Source organism: Anomaloglossus baeobatrachus, chromosome 3, assembly GCF_048569485.1.
Source record: "Anomaloglossus baeobatrachus isolate aAnoBae1 chromosome 3, aAnoBae1.hap1, whole genome shotgun sequence".
In the NCBI taxonomy this organism is placed as follows: domain Eukaryota; kingdom Metazoa; phylum Chordata; class Amphibia; order Anura; family Aromobatidae; genus Anomaloglossus; species Anomaloglossus baeobatrachus.
Window position 1 is genome coordinate 27,209,741 of NC_134355.1, and position 17,988 is coordinate 27,227,728.

Consider the following 17,988-nt stretch of genomic DNA (forward strand, 5'->3'; position numbering starts at 1 on the left):
TGTGTCCGTGTGGATAACACGCATGTACATGTGCTCCACATGGCAACGTCCATTTTCTACCGGCAGCACGGGTGTCACACAGCACACTAATGTGATCCGTGTGACATCAGTGTGACACGTATTGGAGAAAACAGATCTGACATAAAAATAACATTTTTTTTATACTTACCTGTGTCCGGAGCTGCAGTCTCTGCCTCTGCTGTTGCTTCCGGGTCCTGCTTATTATACCTCATGCATATTCAATGCACTCACAGTGGACCCGGAAGTAACAGCAGCGCCGGAGACAGGTGAGTATACAAGTTCATGCTGTCCGTGTGCTATGCAGATGTCACACAGATCAGTGACAGCACACGTAACACACAGACACACATACACAAACATATTGCACTGTGTGAAGGAGGCCTTTAGGTACTTGAATCTGCAATCGCACAATACACTTTAATACTCATATTGAGTGGTCGGTGCACAGAGAGGTTGCTCTGCCTGACACTCAGCTAAAAATTACATTTGGGAGAATCGTTGTGCAGAGAGTTCAGTCTATCAGCATTGCTGATGATACTGTAGGTGCTGGTGATTGGCTGGTAACAGTTTTCAGACAGAAAATCACAATTCTGCCCTCATTTGTCCTTTTAAGCTAGATGCTCAGCACAGTGTCCTTTTCAGCTGGATTCCAGACTTAGTATCTCTTATTGTGGAAGTATTGTAGTGGGAAATTTTTTTCACTCACTATTTATTCTCTTAATAATATGTAATATTTGCCATTATTAAGTATCAGTCTCTCAGAAGAGGGGTCCTTAAAGGGATTGTCTAACCCCTTTATGTCACTGATTTGTCAGGGTAACTGGAGCAGGGACCCCTAAACTGGTCCTCAGACTAGGGACCCTGTGCTGTCCCTTATCCCAGAGGTAGGATTTATGGTAGCCAGGTTTGGTCCGCAAACGTGACCTTAACTCCTGTCTGAACCCTGATCTAACACCCCCTCTCCTACACCCCAGGAAAGGGCTGGGGCCAGAGAAGTAAACCCCACAATTATCACAGACAGGGGAAGAACTAAAACACATGCACACTGCAATCAGACACAAGGGAGACACAATACGTGCCCAGGAGGAAATAAAACACAGGGAGCAAATAAACTATCAGCAGGAATATTTCCACACCACACAGGAAAGCAGATGACACATCACCAGTCTCTGGATCACTACAGTAGAGACCGGTATCGCTGAAGCAACGCTGAGCTATATTCGGCGAGGAGTAACCGAACTCATGATCCATTAGCATCCCTTCTCCAATTAGCAACTGTACTCTCTGGTGCTGCCTATGCAGAGCGCAGCAGCCATTGAGAAACTCTTCTTAACTGCTGCGCTCAGTTATAGAAACTGGTGGTAGTGACCCAGATGACAAACAAAGCAGGTGCCGGCGGCTTTATTCCTCCAGCTTTCCAACCAATGGGTACAGTGTATCAGTCTGCTGCTCCAAGAAGTGGCACTTGATGGCGCCGCACCTTCTGCATTGATTTTTTGACAGAGGGGGCAGAGGAGATTGCCAAAAATGCTGTGCCCCCACAGAAATTGGCGCCTTGGGCAATAGCCATGTTGCTTTCCCTACTCTACACCACTGCCGGCATGGGAGATGCGAGGGATTTATATTTAGGCTTTTTATAATCTAAACTCCTCTTTTCCTCAGATATTTCAGCATAAAGATAAAATCCTTGACATCTCTACGACGGCCACAAACGAGGCGACCCTGGAGGGCATGCTGAATAAAGTCATCAGTCTGTGGAGTAAGACCGACTTCAGGTTTACAGCGCACAAGACTGAACTCTCCGAAATCCAGATTATCGCATCGGCGGAGGAGGTGACGGCTCAGCTGGAGGAGAGCCAGGGGATCCTCGCCACAGTGAAGGGCTCACGCTACTGCGCACCCATAAAGGTAACATGGCCATGTGATGCTTTCGAAAAGGCAAAATGTGATATAATAAATCATAATAAGTAATGAGTGAGCACTACCATACTCAGCGGCTCGGTGCACTACCATGCTGTGAGTGAAATACTCTGCTTCTATGCCATTTGAACTCCATATTAATAAGATTTGATTTACAAGCGCTTGGAGAAATCAACGCAGTGCAGCCAAATGTGGTGTACTGTAGGTTTCTGTTTTATTACATCATGTGACCAGCTTATATAGTACATCACACAAAGAAATTACCATGCACCAATTAGAGCCGCAGGGATGTGTGTAGAAATGTGAAACTTCCCGCCCATCAGTATAAGCTGAACCCTATGACATCATTCAGTTCTAAGACAAGATGGTTTCTAGAGAATACAAAATGGCTTGTATTCTCTCACAGATGCTCAGTGCACTACCATGCTCAGGTCCTCACTGCACTACCATGCTTGGATGCTCAGTCCACTACCATGCTCGGGGGCTTGGTTCACTACCATGCTTGGGGGCTTGTTTCACTACCGTGCTCGGTGCACTGTCGTGCTTGGGGGCTCAGTGCACTACCATGCTCGGATGCTCAATCCACTACCATGCTCAGGGGCTTGGTTCACTACCATTGTCAAGGGAGGAATTTGGGTGAAGACTGCTAATGGAGTCTTCCTTTGGGATATCAGAGACGGTGCCGTATTAGCTGTATACCAGTGCCGATATATCAATGTATCAGACAATGAATACATAAGACATGCTCTCCTTGAGCCAGCGTCACCAACTGAACCCGTGTATTCAATAGATCCAATTATACAGTATGCATGAATAACCTTGAAGCTAGACAGGGAGTACTTTTACTCCTTAATTTCTCACAGCGCAGTTTGTTTCTGTACATTCTTTCTGTGTGAACATTACTGATAACACTTTTGCAGCTTCACATTCTGGCTTCATTATCTTTGGTTAACTCCTTCATGAGTTATACAGCTTAGAATTATATTATGGGTCTATGCGATGGCTACATAGACAGACAGATAATTATGCAACTACATCTACATTTTGATTATTTATATACACAGATATTCTTATTACGTTTAAACAAACAAACTACAGCTCAGGCGACCGCCACACCATGCTCCAGTGCTCGGTGCACTACTATGCTCAGAGGCTCGGTGCACTACCATGCTCAGAGGCTCGGTGCACTACCATGCTCGGGGGCTCAGTGCACTACCATGCTCGGGGGCTCGGTGCACTACCATGCCCAGGTGATCGGTGCACCACCATGCTTGGGTGTGCATTGCACTACCATGCTGAGGTGTTTGGTGCACTACCATGTTTGGATGCTCAGTGTAAATTCCATATACTTGAATGGAGCAGTGGGGTTCAAGTGTAATCTTTCTCTTCAACGCCTTCTGGCCACCGACTTGCGGGATGTGGAGAAGAGGTAGAGACAAGAATTGACCTACCGCCAATGATGGCATGTCAAGCCCTGTGAGCTAAGTGGGTGGCCTGGTGCTGAGAAACTCTGTCCCGTTTGGCGTCCACATCTGCTGCAGAAAGTGGGACGAGTTTGTGGAGGGGGCTCAAGTACTCAACTTTCTTCGTACCTGGGAGACACCTGCCAGTAACTGCTACTATGAGAATTAGCTCTGATACCAGCAGTTTAACCGCTTAGATGCTGTGGTGAGCAGAAACCACAGCATCTAAATGGTTAACATAATCATGAGACCTAATAGAATTAGTTCTGATACCAGCAATTTAATTACTTAGATGCTATGGGGAACAGAAACCACAGCATCTAAATAGTTAACACAATCATGGGACCTATTAGAAATACCAGCAGTTTAACCATTTAGATGCTGTGGTGAGCAGAAACAGCATCTAAATGGTTAACACAATCATGGGACCTATTAGAATTAGCTCGGATACCAGCAGTTTAACCACTTAGATTCTGTGGGGAGCAGAAACCACAGCATCTAAATGGTTAACACAATCATGGGAAACTCATGGGTGGCTTACCGGCAGTGCAGGGTCCAGAAGATGGGACAAATTAGGACCCTCCCCTGGCCATGAGGCCTCCGGATTTTCCTGATGTGGGGGTCACAGAGCTCGGACACATTGCAGTCTGAATTCTCTTATATTCCCCGGCATTTCTGTCTCTTGCCCCCCTTTAATCCCATGGCCGCTTCCCTATATTTCCTGTTCTCCTGTTTCTCGCTTTTTTCTCCCCCTTTCTGCTGACCGGGGCATTTTGCGGCCGTGGTGCTCATTACACCTGCACATTTCGGGACGTGTTACATATTAATGAGGCTTTTAATGTAACACATAATATCATTCTATAATTATGTTTTACCCCACACAGGAATTTTCGCTTTTTTTCCACCATTAGCGCTGAAATGTAGACGGTTCTCAGGGAGACATTAGCCGATGATCTGCTTCTTAAGATCTCCGGTAATGAGCAATTTGTGCACATATTACAAAAAATAACTTTTTTCTTTGTCGCTCCATTGGGAGACCCAGACAATTGGGTGTATAGCTTATGCCTCCGGAGGTCACACAAAGCATTACACTTAAAAGTGTAAACCCCTCCCCTCTGCCTATACACCCTCCCGTGCATCACGGGCTCCTCAGTTTTATTGCTTTGTGGAAGGAGGCTTTCTCAGTCGCCAGGGCATGGACGCAGGGGAATGGTCTCTTCACCCGGACGTGTTTCAAGAGATCTGTTGCCGCTGGGGGAAGCCGGACGTCGACCTAATGGCGTCCCGGCACAACAACAAGGTCCCGGCATTCATGGCACGGTCTCAAGATCACAGAGCTCTGGCGGCAGACGCCTTAGTTCAGGACTGGTCGCAGTTTCAACTGCCTTATGTCTTTCCTCCTCTGGCACTGCTGCCCAGAGTGTTACGCAAGATCAGGTCCGACTGCCGCCGCACCCTCCTCGTCGCCCCAGACTGGCCAAGGAGGTCGTGGTACCCGGATCTGTGGCATCTCACGGTGGGTCAACCGTGGGCACTACCAGACCGACCAGACTTGCTGTCTCAAGGGCCATTTTTCCATCTGAATTCTGCGGCCCTCAACCTGACTGTGTGGCCATTGAGTCCTGGATCCTAGCGTCTTCAGGGTTATCTCAAGAGGTCATTGCCACTATGACACAGGCCAGGAAACCAACGTCAGCCAAGATCTACCACAGGACGTGGAGGATCTTCTTATCCTGGTGCTCTGATCAGGGTTTTACTCCCTGGCCATTTGCCTTGCCCACTTTTCTGTCTTTCCTTCAATCCGGAATGGAAAAGGGGCTGTCTCTCGGCTCTCTTAAAGGACAAGTCTCGGCGCTCTCTGTGTTTTTTCAAAAGCGTCTAGCAAGGCTTCCGCAAGTACGCACGTTCCTGCAGGGGGTTTGCCACATAGTTCCCCCTTACAAGCGCCCGCTAGAACCCTGGGATCTGAACAGGGTGCTAATGGCTCTTCAGAAACCACCTTTCGAGCCAATGAGAGATATTTCTCTTTCTCGCCTCTCGCAGAAGGTGGTCTTCCTAGTGGCAGTCACATCACTTCGCAGAGTGTCTGAGCTAGCTGCACTGTCATGCAAAGCTCCCTTCCTGGTGTTTCACCAGGACAAGGTGGTTCTGCGTCCGGTTCCGGAATTTCTCCCGAAGGTGGTATCCCCTTTTCATCTCAATCAGGATATCTCCTTACCTTCTTTTTGTCCTCATCCAGTTCACCAATGTGAAAAGGATTTGCACTTGTTAGATCTTGTGAGAGCACTCCGGCTCTACATTTCTCGTACGGCGCCCCTGCGCCGCTCGGATGCGCTCTTTGTCCTTGTCGCTGGCCAGCGTAAAGGGTCGCAGGCTTCCAAGTCAACCTTGGCTCGGTGGATCAAGGAACCAATTCTTGAAGCCTACCGTTCTTCTGGCCTTCCGGTTCCTTCAGGACTGAAAGCCCATTCTACCAGAGCCGTGGGTGCGTCCTGGGCATTGCGGCACCAGGCTACGGCTCAGCAGGTATGTCAGGCGGCTACCTGGTCGAGTCTGCACACTTTCACGAAGCACTATCAGGTGCATACCTACGCTTCGGCAGATGCCAGCTTAGGTAGGCGAGTCCTCCAGGCGGCGGTTGCCCACCTGTAGGAAGGGGCCGTCTTTCGGCTCTATTACCGGGGTATTCTTTACCCACCCAGGGACTGCTTTTGGACGTCCCAATTGTCTGGGTCTCCCAATGGAGCGACAAAGAAGAAGGGAATTTTGTTTACTTACCGTAAATTCCTTTTCTTCTAGCTCCTATTGGGAGACCCAGCACCCGCCCCTGTTCCCTTCGGGCTGGTTGTTCTTTTGTGTACACATGTTGTTCATGTTGAATTGTTCTTGGTTCATGGTTTAAGTTCTCCGAACATCCTTCGGATTGAATTTACCTTAGACCAATTTATAAGTTTCCTCCTTCCTGCTTTTGCACCAAAACTGAGGAGCCCGTGATGCACGGGAGGGTGTATAGGCAGAGGGGAGGGGTTTACACTTTTAAGTGTAATGCTTTGTGTGACCTCCGGAGGCATAAGCTATACACCCAATTGTCTGGGTCTCCCAATTGGAGCTAGAAGAAAAGGAATTTACGGTAAGTAAACAAAATTCCCTTCTTTTCTTCTAGAAATGCCTGGTTGTGTATAATGGCCAAAGGTGGGGACACTACAACTCCCAGCATGTGCAGAGGAGTGCACGCTGCACATGCACAGTGCCGTAACATGAGCTGTGCCCTCCTTAAACGCCAAGATGGCACAATGACTGGGTCCTGTTATATCACTGCCGAAGCGTAGGTATGCACCTGATAGTGCTTCGTGAAAGTGTGCAGACTCGACCAGGTAGCCGCCTGACACACCTGCTGAGCCGTAGCCTGGTGCCGCAATGCCCAGGACGCACCCACGGCTCTGGTAGAATGGGCTTTCAGTCCTGAAGGAACCGGAAGGCCAGAAGAACGGTAGGCTTCAAGAATTGGTTCCTTGATCCACCGAGCCAAGGTTGACTTGGAAGCCTGCGACCCTTTACGCTGAACAGCGACAAGGACAAAGAGCGCATCCGAGCGGCGCAGGGGCGCCGTACGAGAAATGTAGAGCCGGAGTGCTCTCACAAGATCTAACAAGTGCAAATCCTTTTCACATTGGTGAACTGGATGAGGACAAAAAGAAGGTAAGGAGATATCCTGATTGAGATGAAAAGGGGATACCACCTTCGGGAGAAATTCCGGAACCGGACGCAGAACCACCTTGTCCTGGTGAAACACCAGGAAGGGAGCTTTGCATGACAGTGCAGCTAGCTCAGACACTCTGCGAAGTGATGTGACTGCCACTAGGAAGACCACCTTCTGCGAGAGGCGAGAAAGAGAAATATCTCTCATTGGCTCGAAAGGTGGTTTCTGAAGAGCCATTAGCACCCTGTTCAGATCCCAGGGTTCTAGCGGGCGCTTGTAAGGGGGGACTATGTGGCAAACCCCCTGCAGGAACGTGCGTACTTGCGGAAGCCTTGCTAGACGCTTTTGAAAAAACACAGAGAGCGCCGAGACTTGTCCTTTAAGAGAGCCGAGAGACAGCCCCTTTTCCATTCCGGATTGAAGGAAAGACAGAAAAGTGGGCAAGGCAAATGGCCAGGGAGTAAAACCCTGATCAGAGCACCAGGATAAGAAGATCCTCCACGTCCTGTGGTAGATCTTGGCTGACGTTGGTTTCCTGGCCTGTCTCATAGTGGCAATGACCTCTTGAGATAACCCTGAAGACGCTAGGATCCAGGACTCAATGGCCACACAGTCAGGTTGAGGGCCGCAGAATTCAGATGGAAAAATGGCCCTTGAGACAGCAAGTCTGGTCGGTCTGGTAGTGCCCACGGTTGACCCACCGTGAGATGCCACAGATCCGGGTACCACGACCTCCTTGGCCAGTCTGGGGCGACGAGTAGGGCGCGGCGGCAGTCGGACCTGATCTTGCGTAACACTCTGGGCAGCAGTGCCAGAGGAGGAAAGACATAAGGCAGTTGAAACTGCGACCAGTCCTGAACTAAGGCGTCTGCCGCCAGAGCTCTGTGATCTTGAGACCGTGCCATGAATGCCGGGACCTTGTTGTTGTGCCGGGACGCCATTAGGTCGACGTCCGGCTTCCCCCAGCGGCAACAGATCTCTTGAAACACGTCCGGGTGAAGAGACCATTCCCCTGCGTCCATGCCCTGGCGACTGAGAAAGCCTCCTTCCACAAAGCAATAAAACTGAGGAGCCCGTGATGCACGGGAGGGTGTATAGGCAGAGGGGAGGGGTTTACACTTTTAAGTGTAATGCTTTGTGTGACCTCCGGAGGCATAAGCTATACACCCAATTGTCTGGGTCTCCCAATTGGAGCTAGAAGAAAAGGAATTTACGGTAAGTAAACAAAATTCCCTTCTTTTCTTCTAGAAATGCCTGGTTGTGTATAATGGCCAAAGGTGTGGACACTACAACTCCCAGCATGTGCAGAGGAGTGCACGCTGCACATGCACAGTGCCGTAACATGAGCTGTGCCCTCCTTAAACGCCAAGATGGCACAATGACTGGGTCCTGTTATATCACTGCCGACAGTATTCACACCATGCCCCGCACTGCGGGGTGCCAGCCTTACACTGCTCTTTGATGGCAGGTTCAAGTCTCCACTTCAAAAATAAGTATACAATTATTTAAAAAAGTTTTTCAAAAATATTTAAAGTAAAAAAAAAAGGTTTGGATGGTTCAAAAAAGGGGGGATTCAAAGTGAGGAAATGTTAAAAAAAGAAGCGTAGGCGGAACTGTTTTGATTATAATGTCATCAATTAAATGCTCTTTGTATAAGAGCAGATTGTAAAAGAAATTCGGTTAAAATTTAATAAAAAGATGTTTAAAAAAAAAAAAGAAAAAAAAAAGCGTATGCAATATCGCTCCATCCGTAATAGTGCCGTCTATCCAAATGCCAATTCACTAACCCACAAAGTATCTGCCATAAATACCATAAACGCCCGGATCACCGTCTTCCAGTTACTGCACCAAAAAGAGTGCAAAAAAAAAAACCCAATGAAATGTTGTATGTGCCTCAGAATGGAATAGTCAAAATAGTACTAAAAAAAAACCAAACTCTCATAAAGCCCCATCGGCGGAAAAAACATTCCGGGTCTAGGAAAATTTTTCCACAAACCAAATAACTTTTTTTTTTTTAAAGTTCAGAATTTTTTAAACAACTAAAATATTAAAAAATTATATACGCTATGTACTTTATGTATCAATGATTTCAGGGATACCAAATGTACATATATAATTTTTTAATATTTTAGTTGTTTAAAAAATCCTGAAGTTTGTAAAAAAAAATAAATCATACTGATCGGGGGAATATATGTTACATGGGGGTCTTTACTGCACCATTAACAAGGAAAAAATGAAGACCAAAAGACAACGGCGACATTGGGGGGTTTCACTATTGCACCTCGCTTGGAATTTTTTTTTTTTACAGTTTTAAGGGTATGTGCACACGGAAAGGATTTGATGCAGAAATTTCTGAATCTCTTGGCAGGAAAAACCAGTGCAAAAAAACTGCATTTTGCTGCATTTTTGATGTTTTTTTGCCTCATTTTTTATGCTTATTTGATGCGTTTTTGCCTTTTTTATGCTAATTTGACATGTTTTTGATGCATTTTTGCCTCTTTATTTTGTGCTTATTTTTCACATTTTTGCCTCGTTTTTAATTACTTATTTGCTGCGTTTTTGCCTTTTTTTTATGCTTATTTGTTGTGTTTCTGCCTCTTTTTTATGCTTGTTTGTAACGTTTTTGCCTCAATTTTATGCTTATTGGTAGCATTTTTGATGTATTTTTGCCTTTTTATACTTATTTGTCGCGTTTTTGATGCATTTTTTACTTTTTATGCTTAATTGTTGCGTTTTTGCCTCGTTTTTATGTTATTTTGACTCATTTTTTATGTGTTTTTGCCTTGTTTTTTATGCTTATTTGTCACGTTTTTGCCTTTTTTATACTTATTTGTTACGTTTTTGCCTCTTTATGCTTATTTGTCATGTTTTTGCCTTGTTTTTAGTTATTTGTCACATTTTTGCCTCTTTTTTGCTTATTTTACATGTTTTGATGCGTTTTTGCCTTTTTATGCTTATTTGTCGCGTTTTTGCTTTTTTTATACTTATTTGTTGCATTTTTGCTTTGTTTTATGCTTGTTGCATTTTTGCCTCTTTTTTCTTATTTATCACATTTTTGCCTCTTTATACTTATTTATTGTGTTTTTGCCTCGTTTTTTATGCTTATTTGACGCGTTTTTGATGCGTTTTTACCTTGTTTTATGCTTATTTGTCACGTTTTTGCCTCGTTTTTTATGCTAATTTGACGCGTTTTGATGCATTTTTGCCTTGTTTTTATGCTAATCTGTTTGTTTTTGCTTTTTTTATGCTTAGTTGTCGCATTTTTGCCTTGTTTTTATGCTTATTTGACATATTTTTGATGCGTTTTTGCCTTTTATATGCTTATTTGTCGTGTTTTGCCTCGTTTTTATGTTTATTTGTTGCGTTTTTTTCCTCGTTTTTATGCTTATTTGTCTCTTTTTTTGTCTTGTTTTATGCTTATATGTTACGTTATTGCCTCTTTTTTGCTTATTTGTTGCATTTTTGCCTTTTTTGTGCTTGTTTTTTATTGTCTCTTTTTTATGCCTATTTGTTGCGTTTTTTATGCTCTTTTGTCTTGCATTTTTTATGCAGATGTTTCCCATTTACTCTGTAGGTTTAAGCTATGTTCACATGTTGCGTATTTGCTTTTTTTTTATTTTGCAGCCGAAACCTTGGCAATAAAAAATCTGCTTCCAATAAGCAGTTTTTGCTGCGTGTTTTACAGCCAGTTTTGGTTTGTCAATTAGCCTACAACACATGTTTAATAAAGTTAGTTTTATTCACCACAAAAGCAGCAAAAACGCAACAGTTGCGTTTTTGCACTTTGATTACTTTCAATGGTGAAAAAACGCTGAAAGAATTGACACGCTGCTTCTTCCAAAAATGCAGCAGTTTTCCATTTGTCTGGGGGAAAAAAAAGCAACTGTGTGTGCAGGAGATGTCTGGAATCTCATCGCTTTTGCTGGTTCTGTAAAAAAAACAGCTTTTAATTTGCATAAAAATCATGAAAAAAAATGTAAAAAAAAATGCTGCAATAGCGCAATGTGTGCACACAGCCTTACAGTGACAAAAGTGACTCCCAAAAAAACAAGGCCCATATGGTGATGGGAAAATAAAAACGTTATGAAACTTGGAAGAAGAGGAGAAAAAAAGTGAAAAATGGCCGTGGCGGGGATGGGGTAAATGATAACATTGTAGAATTGATGATTAGAGGCTGCAAATCGTTTCTTCTCATTGCAGAACGCGGTTGATGAATGGGACAGAAAGCTGAGTCTCTTCTCCCGCACCGTGGAGGAATGGATGATGTGCCAGAGAAACTGGCTGTACCTGGAGCAGATATTCCTGGCGTCCGACATCCAGAGGTACAAACTGCGCTCCTTCTAGGCTCAGACAGAATATGAGATACAATTCACGAGGCCAAGATTCTGCCATTATATCAATTTAATTGTTTTAGGCTATTTTTCTGCTGTGGATTTTGCCACAAATCCGAAATTCCGAGATGAACCTGCCACATGTGAACGTGGCCTAAAAGGCCGCTTTACACGCTGCGATCTCGCTAGCGTGCGTTCCAACCCCCATCGGTTGTGCGACACGGGCAATTCGCTGCCTGTGGCGCACAACATCGCCCAGACCCGTCACACATACTTACCTGCCTAGCGACATCGCTGTGATCGGCGAACCGCCTCCTTTCTAAGGGGGCGGTCCGTGCGGCGTCACAGCGACGTCACTAAGCGGCCGCCCAATAGAAGCGGAGGGGCGGAGATGAGCGGGACGTAACATCCCGCCCACCTCCTTCCTTCCGCATTGCGGGCTGCCGCAGGTAAGGAGAGGTTCCTGGTTCCTGCAGTGTCACACGGAGCGATGTGTGCTGCCGCAGGAGCGACGAACTGCATCGTTACTGCAGCAGCAACGATATTTGAGAATGGACCCCCATGTCACCGATGAGCGATTTTGCACGTTTTTACGACGATGCAAAATCGCTCATCGGTGTCACACGCAACGGCATCGCTAATGTGACCGGATTGCGTCACAAATTCCGTGACCCCAACGAGATCACTTTAGCGATGTCACAGCGTGTAAAGCGGCCTTAAGACTTGGCTTCTCCTTCACATGTCAGTGATTCCGGTACATATGTTGCCGGTTTTTATACGAACCAGAATCACAGACATATGCAAACCCACTAAAATCAATGGGTTTACACACACATTAGTGATCTCGCAAGGACCATGTTTCCATGTGGACCATACACGTGTCCCTGTGCTCCGCACGGAGATAAGTCTCTTTTTCTCCGGCATCACTGATGTCACACGGACCACACAGTGGTATGATCCATGTGACAAATACCGGAGAAAAGCTTTTCTGTACTCACCTGTCTCCGGCGCTGCTGTCTACCGCGCTGCTGTCACTTGCTTCCAGGCCCGCTCATTATGCTCATGAATATATACTGCACCGTGGACCGAAAACAGCAGCACCAGGGACAGCAGCATCGGGGACAGGTGAGCAGGTGAGTATAAAGTTCCTGGTCTCTGTGTGTTATCACGGATAGCACACGGAGAACACACGTGTGCCAAAATCACAGCACATGGAGGGCCATACGCACCATCAGCACATCCATGACGCGTGAAAGAGGCCTAAAGGGATCAAGTAATATTCTCAATTTGCTGATCTAAAGAAACTCCGGCAGGTCCATTTTGCTTATAATGGGATATATATATATATATATATATATATATATATATATATATATATATATATATATATATATATATATATATATATATATATATATATATATATATATATATATATATATATATATATATATATCAAGTCTATGGGGTGAACCCCGGAGCTAAGGCTGCTCCATATGCTCCCAGTGGCGGCAACTCTAACAGCAGCAGCTGGAGCTAAAACGTTGCAAGATGTAACAAAAAGCAATCAAGCGATTGCAGGTTCAAGTGCCTAGTGGGTCTTAAAAAAATGATGTTCATGTACACATAAAGGAAAATAAACATCAAGATTTAAAGGGAACCTGTCACCAGATTTGGGGCCTATAAGCTCCGGCCACCACCAGTGTGCTCTTATATACGACATTCTAACATGCTGTATATAAGAGCCCAGGCCACTGAGTAGAACGTAAAAATGACTATATAATACTTACCTAAAAGTTCAGTGTGGTCCAGACTGTTCGGATGGGTGGCTCCATTCTCATTGAGGTCCTCTGCCATTAAGGTCCTGCGCAGGTGCACTACAATACTGTGATCTGCCCTCCTCAGGGCAGATCAAAGTGCGCCTGCGCAGGACCACAATGCCGACTAGTGTGTATGACGTAGGACGCATCATGCACACAGGCTTCAGAAGAAGGAGGACAAAGATGGCCGAAAGAGGAGGCGCCGCACCTGGAGAATGGAGACACCCCTCTGACCAGTCTGCATCGCTGCGACTGTTTAGGTGAGTATTATGAAGTCATTTTTATATTCTACACAGTGGCCTGGGCTCTTATATACAGCATGTTAGAATGCTGTGTATAAGAGCCCACTTGGTTGTGGCCGCAGCTTATAGGCCTCAAAACTGGTGACAGGTTCCCTTTTAAATAAATCTAATGCAAATACAAAAATAAAAAAAGAAACATATTTGTCGCCACACAGTATTCTATGAAAGCATAAAATCACTAATTTCATACCATAAACACCATAAAGAAAAAAAAATCAAAACAACAGAATTGTACTTTTAGAGTCCCTGCACTTCCCAAAATAACAAAAAATGCAATAAAAAGTAATAAAAAAAACAAAATGGTACCGATACAATCTACAATTCACATTCTGAAAATAAAGCCCTCATACAGCCCCATTGATGGGAGGAAAAACAAAAGTTAAATTTCTTAGAAAATGGCGACATAAACCAATTTTTTTTTAATATATTTTTAATTATTTAAAAGGAGAGAAACCGTTACCGGGTCATTTTTACTTTAAAAACAAAATGGCAATTTTTATTTTCACCATTTCGCTGCTCTTGGACTCTTTTTTTTTTTTTTTTTTTCTGGCAAGTGATCGTTTACCTCCAAAAGTACAATGCCACCGGCAAAAAAAAAAAAAAAAGCCCTTTTACAAATATGTAAATAGCAAAGGTAAAAAAAAAAAGGTATGGCTCATGAAAAAAAAGGGGGGGACAAAGCTACAAAAATGAAAAATAGCTGCGGCCTTATAGGGTTAAAAGTAAGTCTTAGATCCACTTTGATATCTCGTTTGCCAAAAATAGCGCCACCCTTACCTATGGGACACATCGGGTATTGCAACTCAGCCCCATTCAAGTGTATAGCAGTCACAGTTGAGCCTGATGTGTGGGCTTGTAACATATGAACATATTGTACTAATCCTCGTGTGTCCTTCCTAGGCAGCTCCCGGCTGAAGCCAAACTTTTCGCCCAAGTGGACAGTTCATGGAAAGAGTTGATGAATCAGATAAAAGACAGACCCAATGCTCTTCGAGCCGCCACTGCCCCGGGAGTCCTGGAAATCCTACAGACTAATAATGGTCACCTGGAGAAAATTCTAAAATGCCTTGAGGTACGCAAGAAGCCAAAAACATTAGTTTGACGTGTTTTGTTTAACCTGTAAGTCGAAATATTTGCTGCTTTTTATGGTTGTACAAATTAGAAAGAAAGAATATTTTCCTTTTTTTTTTTTTTTTAAACAAATTTTTATTGCATTTTTCAGAATTATAACAATATGTCTAACATTTGAACAAGAATAAATTCACCTTACCAATTTACCCACCCTTGTCTTAACCCACCCTCTTTTATTCCCACTTTATCCCCCCCAAAATTTTTAATACGCTGAACACCAGGTATAAGTCGCGAAAGAACACACAGCTCCTCTATATTCTGATTCCCGTTTGAAGCCCTATTTCTCTGAAACCCTCGTCTCGCCCTACTGTCGTGTCTCTACTGCGTGTGTATATTCAGCTTTCCCAATGTGCCTTGCAAGTCTCCCAGTAGATACCATTCCGTATTAGTGAAAGGAGATACCACTTTCCGTATTTCTGCAACTCCATACTGTTGTACTATAAATCTCTTCCATTTTTTAAAAAAGTTTCCCGTTAGTTCGTCCTTATTTCTTTCGGCTTCCAACTGTTCAATATTGAGCAGCTTTTTAATCTGATTGACCACCTCCTCCTCTGATGGAACAGATTCCTCGAGCCATCTGCGTAGTAGGGCCTTTTTCCCTATCATGGCAATATTATGGAAGAGTCTTGGAATCGTGGTCCCCCGTGTATCTCCTCCTCCTTCCTTTTCTTTAGTCCTGTGGTGGAAAATCCATAACAATGGGTCTAGTTCCATTTCCACTTCCCATACTTTTTCTATAAGTGTCTTCATTTTTCCCCAAAATTTCTGACTTTCTGGGCACTGCCAAATCCCGTGGTATAAGTCCGTTTTCGGCTGCTTACATTTGGGGCAATGTTCTATTTTATTCATAGTCTGCTTGGTGGGGATGTTAAAACCATAAATTGCTCTGTGCATTAATCTAAACTGTGTGTCCCTCCAGCCCTCATTAATCACCTCCTTCCTCATCCTCATCCATCCCTGCTGTATCTTTTCCCCTGCCTCTGTATCTTTTAGTTGTCGTGCCCATGCTCCCCAGACCTGGTCCGAGTGCAGTGGTACCAGTGCTGTTCTCAGATCTTTGTACAGGGAGGAGATAGTAATCTCCTGTTTATCCTTCATTATAAATTGGTCCATTTCATTCATTACCTGTTCTTTTCTAACATCCCTCAATAGTCCTATATTTTCCTTTTATGGGCCTGGTATGGTGGCCTTACACTGGTTCAGTTGTCACAGGATGTAACGGGATATGTAATGACAGGACAGGGGCTCTTAGGCTGGCCCTAAGACCTGAGACCCTGCGCTGTCCCTTATCTCAGAGGTAGACTTGATGGTAGAAAGGTCCAAGCCCCCAGCGTGACCCCAACTCTTGTCCGGGCCCTGATCTTTCTCTCCCTCTCCCCCACCCTTAGGGCGGGCCGGAAAATACAATGACAAAACCCCACAAAACGACACAGACAATGGAGAACGAAAATTCATACACACAGCACTCAAAAACACACAGGAGAGACAATATGTGTACCGGGTAACAACGAAGAAGGGGAGGAAGTAACACACAACAGGGGAAAATCCACACCACTCAAAAGCGCAACACGGATTATCATACACAGGAGAAGCACCAAGACTGGGACGCAGGAACATAAAGCTGAATCTATACTCGGCATCTCCAGGAAGGAAGCCATGCTATAAATATGGAGGAGAGAGCGATAATTAGCAACCTGAGCTCTTAGGCCAGAATCACACTTGCTAGTGCCTCGCGTGATTCTCGCACGAGTCTCTCATGGTAGAACCCGGCTTGGCCGCACACTCCCCTGACAGGAGCGGGTCGGTTGCATGTATCTCTATGCAGTTCAGACACTCCTGTATGCATAGTGTGCGGCCAGGCCGGGTTCTACCATGAGAGACTCGCGCGAGAAACACGCGAGGCACTAGCAAGTGTGATTCTGGCCTTACAGAGCTGAAGACCAGTGAACCTGAGCCAGCCGACGCCCGGCTCTGGCTGAACAATACAGAAGCCTCAGATTGCTTGTCAGACTCTGTGGTGTGAACAGAGTCCGTAAACGTCGTACCAAAAGGTGCGTGCAGGGCCGAACATCGCATGACAGCAACATCCTGATTGTCCATGATACAAAAAAGTGGTGTTGAAGGCATAAAAGGCATATCAAACAACCAAATGCCACAAAAAAAAAACCAAGTTGATTACAAGAATTTGAAAAAATTGTTCAAGAATCTTAATTTTTTCTTAAGTATGTTTTAAAGTGGATTCAAAGATGCCAGAATAAATAAGTGCACACCAAATGGCAGAGTGAAATAATCCGATTTAAGTATAAAAGGAAAAAGCATGCAAAAGATTTAATCAGTTTATGTATAAAAAATAGAAGCTATAAAAAGATATTATAAAATACATTCAGGAAAAAATGTACAAATTATATCAAAAGATTTAATCAGTATATATATATATATATATATATATATAATAATAATAATAATAATAATAATAATAATAATATTATTAATTATTATTATTATTATATATATATATATATATATAGAAAAAATAGAAGCTATAAAAGGAAATTATTACAAATTATTACAGATTATATCAAAAGAATATTAAGAATTTCTGGAACAATTTTCAATTTTTAGCTGTGATCGACAAACAGTAGAGGCCAGATGAAGCATTCAGAACTAAGCCTACTCTTGTTGGATAAAATTTGGACATTGTAAAAAAAACTACAAGAACTCCTTCAGGTGAAATCAAGTTAATCTATTTATTGTATATAAAGGATATGTAAGTAATAGATTAACTTGATTTTATATGAAGGAGTCCTGTGTGTTTTCTTGCTACTCCCAGATTTCATCCAACGAGAGTAGGCTTAGTTCTGCACGCTTCATTTGGCCTTTCTTTTTCTTTGCCTGACAATCAAGCACTTGATGATGCCAACATCACTCCTTTTTTATTCAGTTCTCCAATACAGACCTTGACATTATAGAATAAATGTAAATATGTAATACTCCCTTTAAGGCCTCTGATCTTTGTTTGAGATTGAAAATCACGAGATTGCAGCTCTAGAGAAGTGTAAAAGACAATAATGGAATGTGGATGTTGAAATATTAACCTGATTGTCTCTTATAGAAAATTTCAGTAAATTAGTGCAGCATAAGAGAAGTTTTGAGGATTAGAAACCAATCTTCAGATAATGGTGGATATTTACCTTAGATCATTAGCAGAATGGAGATCACAGGTAGGGTTACAGACAGAGATAAGGAGGAGATTTAGGGCAGTGCAACACTGGAGAGCTTTGTGGGTGAGTGTGATAAGTT

The 17,988-nt window shown here is 43.8% G+C and overlaps 1 protein-coding gene across 1 annotated transcript in view; it reads left to right on the forward strand.

Moving 5' to 3' along the window:
- Window positions 1-17,988, forward strand: part of DNAH14 (dynein axonemal heavy chain 14) — a 291,138-nt gene that overhangs the window by 97,478 nt on the left and 175,672 nt on the right. Inside the window, exons 21-23 of the mRNA XM_075341429.1 lie at window positions 1,684-1,929; window positions 11,305-11,426; window positions 14,458-14,629. Of these exons, the coding sequence (XP_075197544.1) occupies window positions 1,684-1,929; window positions 11,305-11,426; window positions 14,458-14,629 (540 nt within the window). The remainder of the gene's footprint in view (window positions 1-1,683; window positions 1,930-11,304; window positions 11,427-14,457; window positions 14,630-17,988) is intronic.